Consider the following 12,007-nt stretch of genomic DNA (forward strand, 5'->3'; position numbering starts at 1 on the left):
CTCTTGCATTATGAGGCAGAGAAACAATTGCCTTACCCGCTTTTTCTGTGCCATTTGGGATTTTACTGACCTCAAGAGCATCGCTTTCTGGCTGGAAAGCCTTAGTCTGCCTAGCTATTGAAGGGTTGGGTGTCATTCGGGATGGCACAGTAACACCTTCAGATGTAAATGTCCACCTCGGAATCAAAGAATCTGTTTGCAGTGAGGCAGAGAAACTTTCCTGACATGCTGTCTCCTGCTCTTGGGTAGAGTGGTCTTGACTACTGGGTAAGAATGGAGAGAGTGTTGTTGCAGCTGGGCTAGGTGAAGGCCAGAGCCAAGGCAAAATCTTGTACGTGGAAATAATAGAGGCTATGTGTGAAGAATGATGTGGAGTTTACTTGAATTCCTCCTGGTGTGTGGTGCTGGAGTCCCCTAGTAGGGAGACAGGCCTGTAAATACCTGATTTTTACCCACTTTTCATGCAGCTGTTTAGAGGAATGAGACTTATTAAAGGAAAATGTATTCTTGCATGATCAAAGCACATTATAAGCTTAATGCTTCTCGTTTCTAATCAAACAACTTCTCTGCCGTTCTTATACTGGGCACCTTTTTTTTTTTTTTTCTGTGTTTTCAAGGTGAAAGATACATTGGAGATGTAGTTTCCAGGAAAACAGTTTCTCTCAAGCGAACTGTTTTTCCTTGCCAGATGATGTCATTGCTGTCCATGCTTGTGAACTAGAAACTGTTGATTAAGCACTCCATTGTTTGGGGTAGCATCATACTTGTTTTACAGAATCATTAGAGTTGCAGCAGTGTTACAGGTTAATAGGTTAATTGCTCTTGTTACTCTGTTTACTGGAACGTGTAGCCTTTCTTATTCTCAAATGACCTGTTACGTACTTGTTTTACTCTTAGAGTGGAGGTCCGGATATGTTCCTGTCTGTTACAGAAATGAATGCAGCTTTTAGCTAGACTGCTCAAGCACAATAGATGTTTTTTTGATGCATCCTCACTAATGCAAAAAGCCGGGGTACAAACACGCGTCTTTGTGTAGCTGTCTCTAACATACACGTGGGGAAACGCTTTCTGCGTTCTGGTAGGAGGCATGGCAGGTACAAGCTCACTTGCCTCTCTAGAGCCAAGGTGCAAAATATTACTGACAACAGACCTCCTGAGCATTAGCAAATCCTTGGTGCTGGTTCCTGTGCAGGCTGCAGGGGAGCAGGAATCAAGTGGTTCAAAAGAAAGGGACGTGGGGAAGTAACCCAGCGTTACTCTGATAAAGGGAGTCAAGCGTGCTCAGCCCCAATACATTTCTTGGGGCAAAGCTGAGCCCACAGGCTCTAGGAGGTGCTAGTCCCTTTTTCCACATGCTGTAAACTTCCATCTTCCCTTTGAGTTTTCCAGAAGCTCATCCAAGCAGACCTTCTGCCTCCTTTGCTCGATTTCTTCCTCATAGGGAGGCATCGGTTTTGGGCTTGGAGGAAGTGGTGCTTGAATAGCAACCTGCTCTCTCAGGCCTCCCTACCTTCTAGAACCCTAGCCCATGGGATTCCTCCAAGGAGGTCTTTGAAGAGGCTGAAGTTAGCTTTCTTGAAGTCCAAGGCTGCAATCCTACTGATTGCCCTCCTGCTTCCACACAGGATCCTGAACTCCACCATCTCGTGGTCAGTGCAGCCAAGGCTGCCCCCAACCTTCACACCTCTGACCAGGCCTCCTTTGTTGTTAGCACAAGGTCCAGCAGCGCACCTCTCCTCATTGGTTCCTCCACCACCTGAGTCAAAAAGTTGTCATTGATGCTCTGCAGGAACCTCGTGGACTGTGGGTGCTTGGCTGTGTTGCTTTTCCAGCAAATATCAGGGTGGTTGAAGTTCCCCATGAGAACCAGAGCCTGTGATTGTGAAGCTGCGTCCAGCTGTCTGTAGAAGGCTTCGTCAATGTCCTCTCCTGATCAGGTGGCCTGTAGTAAACACCTAACAATAGTGTCACCCGTATTAGCCTGCCCCTCAAGTCTTACCCTTGTAAGCTCTTGACTTGTTCTTCATCCCCCCTAGGCGGAGCTCGATACATTCCAGGTTCTCTCGCACATAAAGAGCAACTGTTGATTTATTAAAATCTCTTTCTGTGCAAGGATGAGTTCGATCACATTCTTCAGACGTTAGATGATGGACTCCAACAACAGCACGAATCCACCCAGCTTACTGGAGGGACAATGAATAAGGTAATACGTTTTCACGTCTTCGTGCTGATGACGTGGCGCGTAGTTGAGATTTCAGGCAGTGGGTCAGTTCTTAAAAAGCTCACAGCATGCTTTGGTTGTTTTTAGCTGATGGGATGCAAGTGAGCTCTGAACTTCAGGCTGTGCAACCACACCAGCTGGGTGCTATGCAGGAGTTACTCGCTTCTGCAGAGGGTCATAGTTAACATCTTGCCAGTTTGGGGTCAGGGCTGACTTACACGCACTCGCCAGCCTTTAATGATATGTCAAAGAAACGTCATTGGAGACTGGACCAAAGTTAAGGGGGTGAGAAATAGCTGAAATGACTTTTCTGCGGAATCACAGGTCAGTGGAAGCAGTGTCTTTCTCCTGTACTCTAGGATCAAGTGCAGACTGGAAGAGGAGCCAGTGCCCGGCTGGCCTGGGGCTAGCTCTCCCAACAACCGTGGGATCACAAACGTGTCGAATTGACTCGTCCTTGGAGCAAACTCTCATGGGGTGTGGTGGAGCCCTCTGCTTGGACCACCTCATATGTTACGTGTTTGGAAATGTGCTTTGGAAATTAATGGCACTAATTTGTAATTAGTGGCGTTGTCTCAAGGAGGAAAAACCAGAGCCTTATGTAGTGAAACAGCCGTGGCCTGCCGTTCAGCACTTGCTTTATGGCATGTGTCCGTGGTGAAGAGAGTTATCCACTGCATGGCTGTCTTCTGCCTCTGCAGTGGCTTCCCTGAGCTCACCTGCTTTCTGTTTGTCTTGCCACCCCTGTTCCAGTGGGCCAGGAGTGGTGCAGAGGGGGGACCTGCCTTGTGGTTGTGTCACTGGGAGGGTTATCTTATTTCTGCTGGAGCCCTTGTTTATCTTATTTCTGCTGGAGCCCTTGTGTTTCAGTCCTACAGGGAAGAGCTGGAGAGGGAGCAAGCATCACGTGCAAGAGTTGAACAAGATCTGGATGAGGCCACGCAGAGGCTGCTGATGGCCCAGGAAGAGATCCAGAGGTTGACAGATGAGCTGGATGCACAAAGAAAGGAGCAGAGCAAAATTGGTGAGCGCTTCTCTGTGGCTGTGTGCCACTTCTAATTACTAGCCTGCACTTCCCGGGTCAGTGTAAACCTTGGACTTCTCACCCAGGAGAGCTGGAGGAAAGGCCTCCTGTGTCCTGACTGCTTGTAATGTGGAAAAATCGGTGTCAGAAGTTGGCCTGGTACCAAGGAGATTGGAATGCAGTCGTTAACAGTCACAAATCAACTAATTCTGAGTGGGGGAAGCTGAGGCATGGGGTTATCTGATCCGTGATTACAGGAGCAGGGTCTTGCCTGCCTCTCCCCAGCTCATGTACAGGGAGACGTTCATGCCCTAGATGGAGAGGAGATGACAACTTGATCCAGAAGCAGAGTAGCTAAAACACCACGTACACAGCGTTAGCACAGATGGACCACTCGTCTCTAGGCTCTTCAGATGTCATGTTTGGGATGCAGCCTCGTTAGGAGCTGTTAGGAAGTGCGCATAACTGGAGCTTATCAGGGTCTTGAAGTGACAGCTTAGATTCTTATCACTGCTAATATTTTCTTAACCTCTTTATTGAAATAACTGTTGCTGATCAGCCCTTCAGTGTTACATATGTTTTTAAAATACTGACTGTGAAAATAAATAGTTTTCTGGAGGGAAATCAAACTACTTGGTAAAGCTCCTGTTGGAGTGGTCTCTAAAGCCAGGTGCTTCGCTGCTACTTCCTGTAGGAGATTTCCCAAGCAAAACACTGGTTTTTGGGATACTTTTTCTCTGGGTTACTTATGTTGTCCCAAAATCTGTGATGCAGAATTTCAGTGGTGAACAGCAAAATGTGATGAGATAACACGTTCCTGCCCTGGGTGCCTTTGCAGAGACCGATTCACTTAAGGAGGGGGGTACTGCCTGGATGGGGTTTAGGTGTGAATCACAGGTCCTGCTGCTGACCTCGCAGGTCACGCGCCACACTGAGACCTGGCTAAGCCTTCTAGCCAGCCTCCAACCCCCTTGTTTACAGCCTTTTAATCAAAGGCAGGGAAATGAGCACTCTGCAGGCATCTGCGTTGGGTATCGACCGACACACGTGTGTCCCTGGGGATGGAGCGCGTGTTGTGCTGCAGCCTCCCAACGGTGCTGCTTCTCCAGATCACAGATGGGCTGCAGCATGTGACTCTTCTCGGTGGATTGTAGCCTGCGTGGGGAAATCCGTGTTTCATAGTCTTCTTAAGTATCAAATGAGTATCAGGCTTCCCAAACTGTGAGTAAGGGTTTAATGCTTGTTGTGTCTGTGTGGCTTATTATGCCGTGAGCATTAGTGTGCAGAATTAGTGCTGTAACATCTTAGTGGCTTCCCCGATGGTGTGTATCTGCATGCCTTCTCCTCCCGATGAGCTTCAGAGCCAACTGCTCTGTAAATAAATTGATTTTCTAATACAAACCTAAATTTAAATCTCTGCTCTTTAAGAAAACTCCACTTAAACAATGTTTTTTTTGGTTCAATGTTAACTTGCAGCTGCTTGTTTGCATTGAAGAGAAAATACAAGATTGCTCCTGGCCGGTTTTGTAGCCCGGTTATTGGGTCTTTGGTGATTAGAGATTTTAAATTGTGTGCCTAGCTGTCTGCTGCTTGAATTTTTTTTTTTCTTTAGTTTTCCTTCAGCCCTGTATTTAACAAAGGGCATTGAAATTGTTGGAGAGTTTAGTGTTCAGAAGCATACAAATGCCACAAAAGGTGACAAAGCCCCAGCAAAACTGTCTCTCTCTTTATTATCTTTGTAGAATCAGCCTCGTGGTCAGCCCTGCAAGCGCCTGAGAGCTGGGAAGAAGGGGTGAATGAATGGAGAGAGAGTGGTAAGTCTCATGCTACTTACAAGCAGTGAAGATATAGAATTTTATCAAGGCTTTCTGTAGTGGTAAACAGGCTTTTCAGCAAAATGAACATTCCGTAGAAGGTGTTCCTTGCCTTTCGTGTTCAATTACAAAACTGAAAATCTAGCATCAAAATCCTTGTTTGAAACAGGGGTTTGGTGTTGTGGTTTGGTGGTGTGTTTTTTTTTTTTTTTTCCCCAGCTTGAGACCAAGAAAGAATATTCTTGCCTGAACAAAAGTAAAATTTAAGCTGAAATTTCCTGTGCCCTGCGTTAAGCTAAAAAGGAAAAAAAAAACCTGTGTTCACCTTTCTGTAAGGAAAATGGTCTTCTCACTAGTTTTTATTAGGATACCAGTGTGTACTTGGACATGTTTCTGTCAATGTGTGCTCCTAATACAAACACCTTCTCCTATTTCTCGCACTTGAAATACTAGATAGGCTGCGTTAATCGGTGTGGTGGTTGTGCACGTTTATTGATTCAGGCTTGAAGGGTCGGCGTGCCACCGTAATTGGCAGTGCACTGGCCGTTTCATAAATGTTAATGCTAGCACAGCACTGATACGCTGGGTCCAGTCTTAGTCAACGTCTTCCTCAGTGGCCTGGATGAAGGGACAGGCTGCCCCCTCAGTGGGTTTGCTGGCGATACTAAGCTGGGAGGAGGGGCTGACACCCCAGCAGGCCGTGCTGCCGTTCAGCGGGGCCTGGACAGGCTGGAGAGCTGGGCGGGGAGGAACCCGGTGAGGTTCAGTGCGGGCAAGTGTAGGGTCCTGCACCTGGGGAGCAACAGCCCCGTGCACCAGTACGGGCTGGGGGTCGACCTGCTGGAGAGCAGCTCTGCGGAGAAGGACCTGGGAGTTGTGGTGGGCAACAAGTTGACCCTGAGCCAGCAACGTGCCCTTGTGGCCAAGAAGGCCAGTGGTCTCCTGGGGTGCATAAAGAAGAGTGTGGCCAGCAGGTTGAGGGAAGTCCTCCTCCCCCTCTACTCTGCCCTGGTGAGGCTACACCTGGAGTGCTGTGTCCAGTTCTGGGCCCCCCAGTTCCAGAGGGACAGGGGGCTACTGGAGAGAGTCCGGCGGAGGGCTGCGGAGATGATGAGGGGACTGGAGCCTCTCTCCTACGAGGAGAGGCTGAGAGACCTGGGGCTCTTTAGCCTGGAGAAGAGGAGGCTGAGAGGGGACCTTATCAACACTTACAAATATCTAAAGGGTGGGTGTCAAGAGGATGGGGCCAGGCTCTTCGCAGTGGTGCCCGGTGGCAGGACAAGGGGCAACAGGCACAAACTGGAGCACAGGAAGCTCCGCCTCAACATGAGGAAAAACTTCTTTACTCTGAGGGTGGCAGAGCCCTGGAACAGGCTGCCCGGGGGGGTTGTGGAGTCTCCTTCCCTGGAGATACTCAAAACCCACCTGAATGCCGTCCTGTGTAACCTGTTCTAGGTGAACGTGCTTTAGTAGGGCCTTGGACTAGATGATCTCCAGAGGTCCCTTCCAGCCCCTGCCGTTCTGTGATTAAATGTGATTGTGTTTCTGCTTGCAGCAAATGATGAGTTTTGTGATGAAAATAAGAAATATGGCTGTTTGGTTTTCAAAGCTTACTCTAGCTGTTTGTGAAACACATACCTAAATATGAGGTGAGGCATTTTCTGTGATCTAGAGGTAAACCAAGTCCCTGGAATAACTATGGAGCGACTACTGTGCTCCTATAATAAACATTGCACTGTTTCTGATCTCCAGAAACATAAACCTCTACTATTTGGGTAGGAGAATGTGTTCCCATAGGTATGGGGAGCTCCCCTCTGTGCTGTCGTGCACATACACCTGTGCGTAAGGGCAATGCAATTTCAGAAACCTTATTCATGGGGCAGCCCCGCTCTGAGCTTGGTCAAGGTCCAAACTGGTGTTGGTGACCCTTTTTTTTTTTTTTTTTTTTTTCCTGTTCTGTGCAGACAAGACTGAGCTACAGGAGGCCATGGAGCACAACAGCAGACTGGACAAGGAAATTCTGGCGCTGCGAGCACGGGTCCAAACACTTGACTTGGAAAGAAAAGCGTTCCTTGATCTGGTGAGTACCCACCTCCTGCTGCTGGACCTCCTGGTCTGGCGGGGGACCACTGAGTCTCTGTGTGGCTCCTGACACTCAGCCCTACTCCTTAACGTGTCCTGCCTCTCTATTTCCCCTCTCTTTTCCATAGTGAGTCTTTCCAGAGCAGTGGTTCTGATGTTTCATGGCTCATGGAGTAATAAACGTTGGGAAACAGGCAGAATAAATATCCAAAGACTGTTTTAAAGCAGTTGCTATTACTGCAGCCCTGAAAAAATTCAGCTCTCGTAGCATCCTTCAGTGCAGGAAGAGTTCGATGCTTCACTGAACAGGGGGCTGTGTGTGCTCGAACTGAGTACGTGCTTTGGGGCTTGCAGCGTAGGGCGCCGAGAGGCGCGTTTTCCTGGACAGGATCAGCTCAGGGCTTTCTGTTACGAGCCAGCGTTTGCACAAAATCGAGTGGGTAAAGCCAGTAAGCAAGGCTTCTACCTTTTCTTGGGGAGAGCAAATAAGTTTAGACTAAACACCGATGCCTAGCCATTTTTTAACGATTTTAAATTTATGCTTATGTTTTGGTACCTCTCAGCCTCTTTGGCTTTTTAATGTAGCTGCATTGATTTGCTCAGGAGAAGATAAACTTACTCGTTTTCATTTCGTGTGGGCTTTAAGTGAATTACTTACTGTTACATTGCTATTAGTTAAATGCGTAGTGTTACGTTACTATTAGATAAATGTTTGATGTAATAAATTTGTGATTCTCTAAATGTAATAATCTTTATCGACAAGATAATTCCTTACTGAGATTGCCAACAGTGAATGAATATAACAGTCTGTTTCCCATTAAAATGTGGCATTTGGCACACGTTCTGTTTCTGCTCTTAACTCTGAAATTCATTTCAGTCCTTCAGCAGCCCGTAATTGGTTGCCAGCAGCCTATAATTACTTATGCCATCCTGGCACAGAAGGCTCAGTAGCTGTCTTGCAGTTCCCTTGGATTAAAACGAGTATTTTAAAATTTAATATAAGTATCTCTGAGAATATCTCTTTCAAATAATATCTAAGGCTTACTTTCTTGAGTATAATTTATTCACATTTGAGGATTTTAAGATTTTAGTACGTAGTTCTGTTCCTTACATTTAAAAATGTTGCTTGTTCTTCCTTAGCGTAGCATCAAAGCATATCTGTAATCTCAAACCTTGTATTTACAGGACAGTGTGTTTTTGGGTCTGCAAAAAAGGTATTTTGTAATTTAGTTAATATTCCTCAGTTTACATTTTTATTTTATTCCAAATAACATTTTCTTTGATTTAGGACATCGCTTCTTTCAGTCACTATGTATATGTACACACATGCGCGCATATATATATATATATATATATATATAAAATATATACACAAAAAATGTCCAGATACATGTAAGGTATTGTTTTCTCTGTACAGAAAAAAAACCTAGATTTTTTTTTTCCTCAGTGTACCAGACTGAGATCACTTCCAACCAACCACGTTGTTAAGCTAAAAGCAAATTACCTTTATTCCTTAGGAATGAGCTTTAACTGTTGGTGTAGAAGTTAGACAACCACGGTTTTTCATTTCTAGAAGCTGAAAGCATACTTTATTATGAGCCAGCGGGGAGTTCTGCATCCTGAAGTCTTTTTTTCCTGCTCATGCACAGCCTGGTGAGGAGCAGGCTGGCCAGTTGGCTCTGGTTTGGTGGTCTGTGGGAGACTGACCTTGTCCCAGCCGTGTGTTCCACCAGTTGGAGTATTGAGCCTTAACCGTGCAGGATCTGCTGTGTGTGTGGCGTATGTGAGTCCGTGTGAGCGGGCTCTGCAGGTGCCTGGGGGTGTGGGTGGAGGCTGAAGAGGTCCTTGACTGCGTGAGGCTCAGGGTTCTAGCTGCATCTGATGAAGGTGAGAACTGCCTGCAGGACTTGATGAACACCCACCCAGAAGCCACATCAGTACAATCCTGCCCTTCTGAATAAATGGCTGGTGTTGGCTTCCCAGCTGTTGCTCCAGCCGGTATCCAAGAGTGAGTGTGCGAGTAAGTGACTGTGCGGTGTGTGAACAGTTTCCTGCTAATAATAATATTGGTCCTATCGATAACAGCAAAGACTAAAAGTGTCCTCAGAAGTAGTGGTTGTGGCCTGTCTACCCCTCTGCGCTCAGTCCCATTCAGTAAAAGGGGATGGACAACATGTGCATGGTCAGTGATTGAAACAAATGAAGAAAAAAGTGCGGCATTCCCCCTTGCACTGCTCTTTATCTCCCTCAGTAGTCTGGGGCCACCGAGCTAGAGCAGCCACATGATCTCAACCGGTCCCTCAGGCTGAGTTGTTAATAAATCTGCAGTTTCTCTGCAGCAAGTTGGAGGGGAGCCTTCATTCTCTAAGACAGCAAGATGAACGTTCACCAAAAATAAAAGCAAGCCTTTTCCGTTTGAAGGTTGAACAGCTCAAAGAGGAGATCTGTGAGTATCAGAAGAGTGACAAGCAAGGACTTCCATTGCCTGCACCAACCGAGACTGAAGAAGTCGCAGCGTCCTCACTGCAGGTATTTTCAAGGACTTTTTTGTTTGCTGCCGTTCTAGAAAGCAAATTGAGCAAACAGGCCCCGCTCTGCATTTCAGCCCTGTGCCATAAATGAAGACACACAGCTTGTAGTGCAGAAACGCTGGTGTTCTCTTCTGTGTACGTGTGAGTGCATCCTGTGCAGGGGTGGCGGAGGATTTGTGCTGGGCATGACGACCACATGACTGTGTAGGGCATGTCTGTTGGCATAAGCTAATACCCACTAGTGCCTTCATATTTTTATGGGTCTTGGTGGGGGTTTACTCCTGTGGCCAGTGATTATCTACTGCAGATAAATGTAGATGATGTAGCTCATGTTTTCTGGTTGTCTTGTTTGTTTATGAGAGACTCCGGTAGCTTTGGAATCGCATTGTGCTACGATTTCAGTCTTAATTATGTGGTAACTTTTAATTTTCTCTTGAGACACAGGGCACAAAGGATGAAGGGAGGACTAAAGGAGACTGTGTTTCAGGCAAAGCCGGCTCAGATCAAGACGACAGATATCAGGGAAGTGAAACACTTCATAAAAGGTGAGCAGTGTAGAAATCTTTCATCTGTTGTATGTTCACAGTGGCTTATCTGGTGTTCTGGTTGCTGGTATTCTGTCTTGCAGGGTGGATTTAAGTATTGGATTCTTTAGAATACTCTTTGGTACTAACTTTGTTTGTCTGCTCCCAAATCAGAAAGTTTGGAGGTAATGCAGTCCTGAGTGGGTCTGTAGCCCTCGGCATCAAGAACACAGGCTGTTTTCTGACACTTCCTCTGGTTTGTTGCTTTCCTAAAAGAACAGGGTTGGGCTTTTGTGGCTCTCTGCAGACAGAAGTGTTGTTTTTGAAACTGTTTTGCTGCTGGGGAGATTTCTCTGGATTTGGTTGTTGTCCAGGGGTGTGCCAAAACACTTGGCTCGCAAGCTTAAATTTGTAAACTGGGATTTTTAAGGAAAGCCAAAGCTTTGTTCTCCTCTGGCCTGCTCAGGAAGCTGCTGTGGCTCTTCTGGCAGGTTCAAGGAGGAAAGGGGGTCTGATCCCATCCCTCTGATTCTCTTTCCCTTCAAATGCCTGAGCCTGTTCCCCACCTCAAGCAGCTGAATTTCGTGTCACCTGTCTGTTGTTAGCATCCTTGTGCCTAACCAGTTTTCTTCCCTGACCTTCATCATTACTTATGTAGAGCCCATCACTGCTAGTTCCTGTGCATCACCAGCTAAATAATAGCAGGCACAGGTCATACTGGATGTGAGAGTCAATTTAGCAGGACAGAAATATTCCATTGTGAAAAACCCATTGGCTTTTCCTTGCCAGTGGTGAGCAGTTTGGATGTGTGTCTATGCATTTACATGGCACTTCTAGTCCCGGTGATGCTGGTCTTTGGTGTGTAGGTGCCGAGAGGTGATTGAAAACATCGAGGGCAGGAATTCCCAGCTCCTTCACAAGCTGCAAAAACTGGAGCAGGAGCACGAGGACTTGGTTGAGCGCAATGAAGAGCTGGAATCAATTCTGGGAGAGACACAGATCCAAACCAAACAGGAAAAGGAACAGTTTGAGAGTGAGGTGGAGGGACTTCACCGGAAAGTAAGTAAGGAATGGAAGAAATACAGTTTGGTTTTTAATTCTAGCTGCTTTTCTCTCTGCATATTGATTAGTAGAATAAAATGATGTTTGACCTAAACCTGCATGCTGCTTTGTTCAGTTTGGCAAGAAATGCAACTAGCAAAATCTGTTGGTTTCAGAAAAGAGGGGAAAAGAAGGAAAAAAATCCAGCAGTGAGTAAATGATACTTGCTTGGAGGTGCAGAATTCCCCCAGTGTGACAGCAGCATTGTCTTTTCCATCTCTTTTCCCCCCTCCTTGGTGCTTGGGCAAGCAGAGTTAAGTAGCTAAGGTACCTCCTGCATCCATAGGAGTGAGATCAGGCAACGCTCCTTCCCATACAGCCTTTCTGTACGTGTAGGCTGTGCGCTCTTCAGTTTCTTGGCTAAGCTGAAGCCTTTTTGTTTTAAATTCAAGTTGCATCTTTTTTTCTCTGGAGTTCTTCTGAAGCTTTTGTAGCTTAGAAGCTCTGATTTCCCCTGAGAGGCTGTTCTAGACGGCATCAGTGCTCCTGATGTTGGTGTCCTGCGGGAACTCCTTTTCCATGTTGGGTGGTTGTTTCTTCTGTGTATGGTTCCTGCTGAAGAGCAAGTTTCTGGAAGCCCCAAGTCCTCTTGAGGCTCAGAAGAAAGGCAAGAGGTTTTCCTGAAGCTCATGATATATAACCTGTCCTATAACCTGGCACCCATGATAGAAGTCCAGGCTTTGACTTGAATCCCTAACCCCTCTCCAGAC

The 12,007-nt window shown here is 46.5% G+C and overlaps 1 protein-coding gene across 1 annotated transcript in view; it reads left to right on the forward strand.

Annotated features, from left to right (window-relative positions):
• The window catches only part of CCDC30 (coiled-coil domain containing 30), a 37,858-nt gene that overhangs the window by 7,827 nt on the left and 18,024 nt on the right, over positions 1 to 12,007 (forward strand). Inside the window, exons 6-10 of the mRNA XM_086476337.1 lie at positions 3,100 to 3,245; positions 7,024 to 7,139; positions 9,563 to 9,670; positions 10,117 to 10,217; positions 11,063 to 11,255. Of these exons, the coding sequence (XP_086332463.1) occupies positions 3,100 to 3,245; positions 7,024 to 7,139; positions 9,563 to 9,670; positions 10,117 to 10,217; positions 11,063 to 11,255 (664 nt within the window). The remainder of the gene's footprint in view (positions 1 to 3,099; positions 3,246 to 7,023; positions 7,140 to 9,562; positions 9,671 to 10,116; positions 10,218 to 11,062; positions 11,256 to 12,007) is intronic.

Source organism: Leptosomus discolor, chromosome 20 (assembly GCF_034619465.1).
Source record: "Leptosomus discolor isolate bLepDis1 chromosome 20, bLepDis1.hap2, whole genome shotgun sequence".
NCBI lineage: Eukaryota > Metazoa > Chordata > Aves > Leptosomiformes > Leptosomidae > Leptosomus > Leptosomus discolor.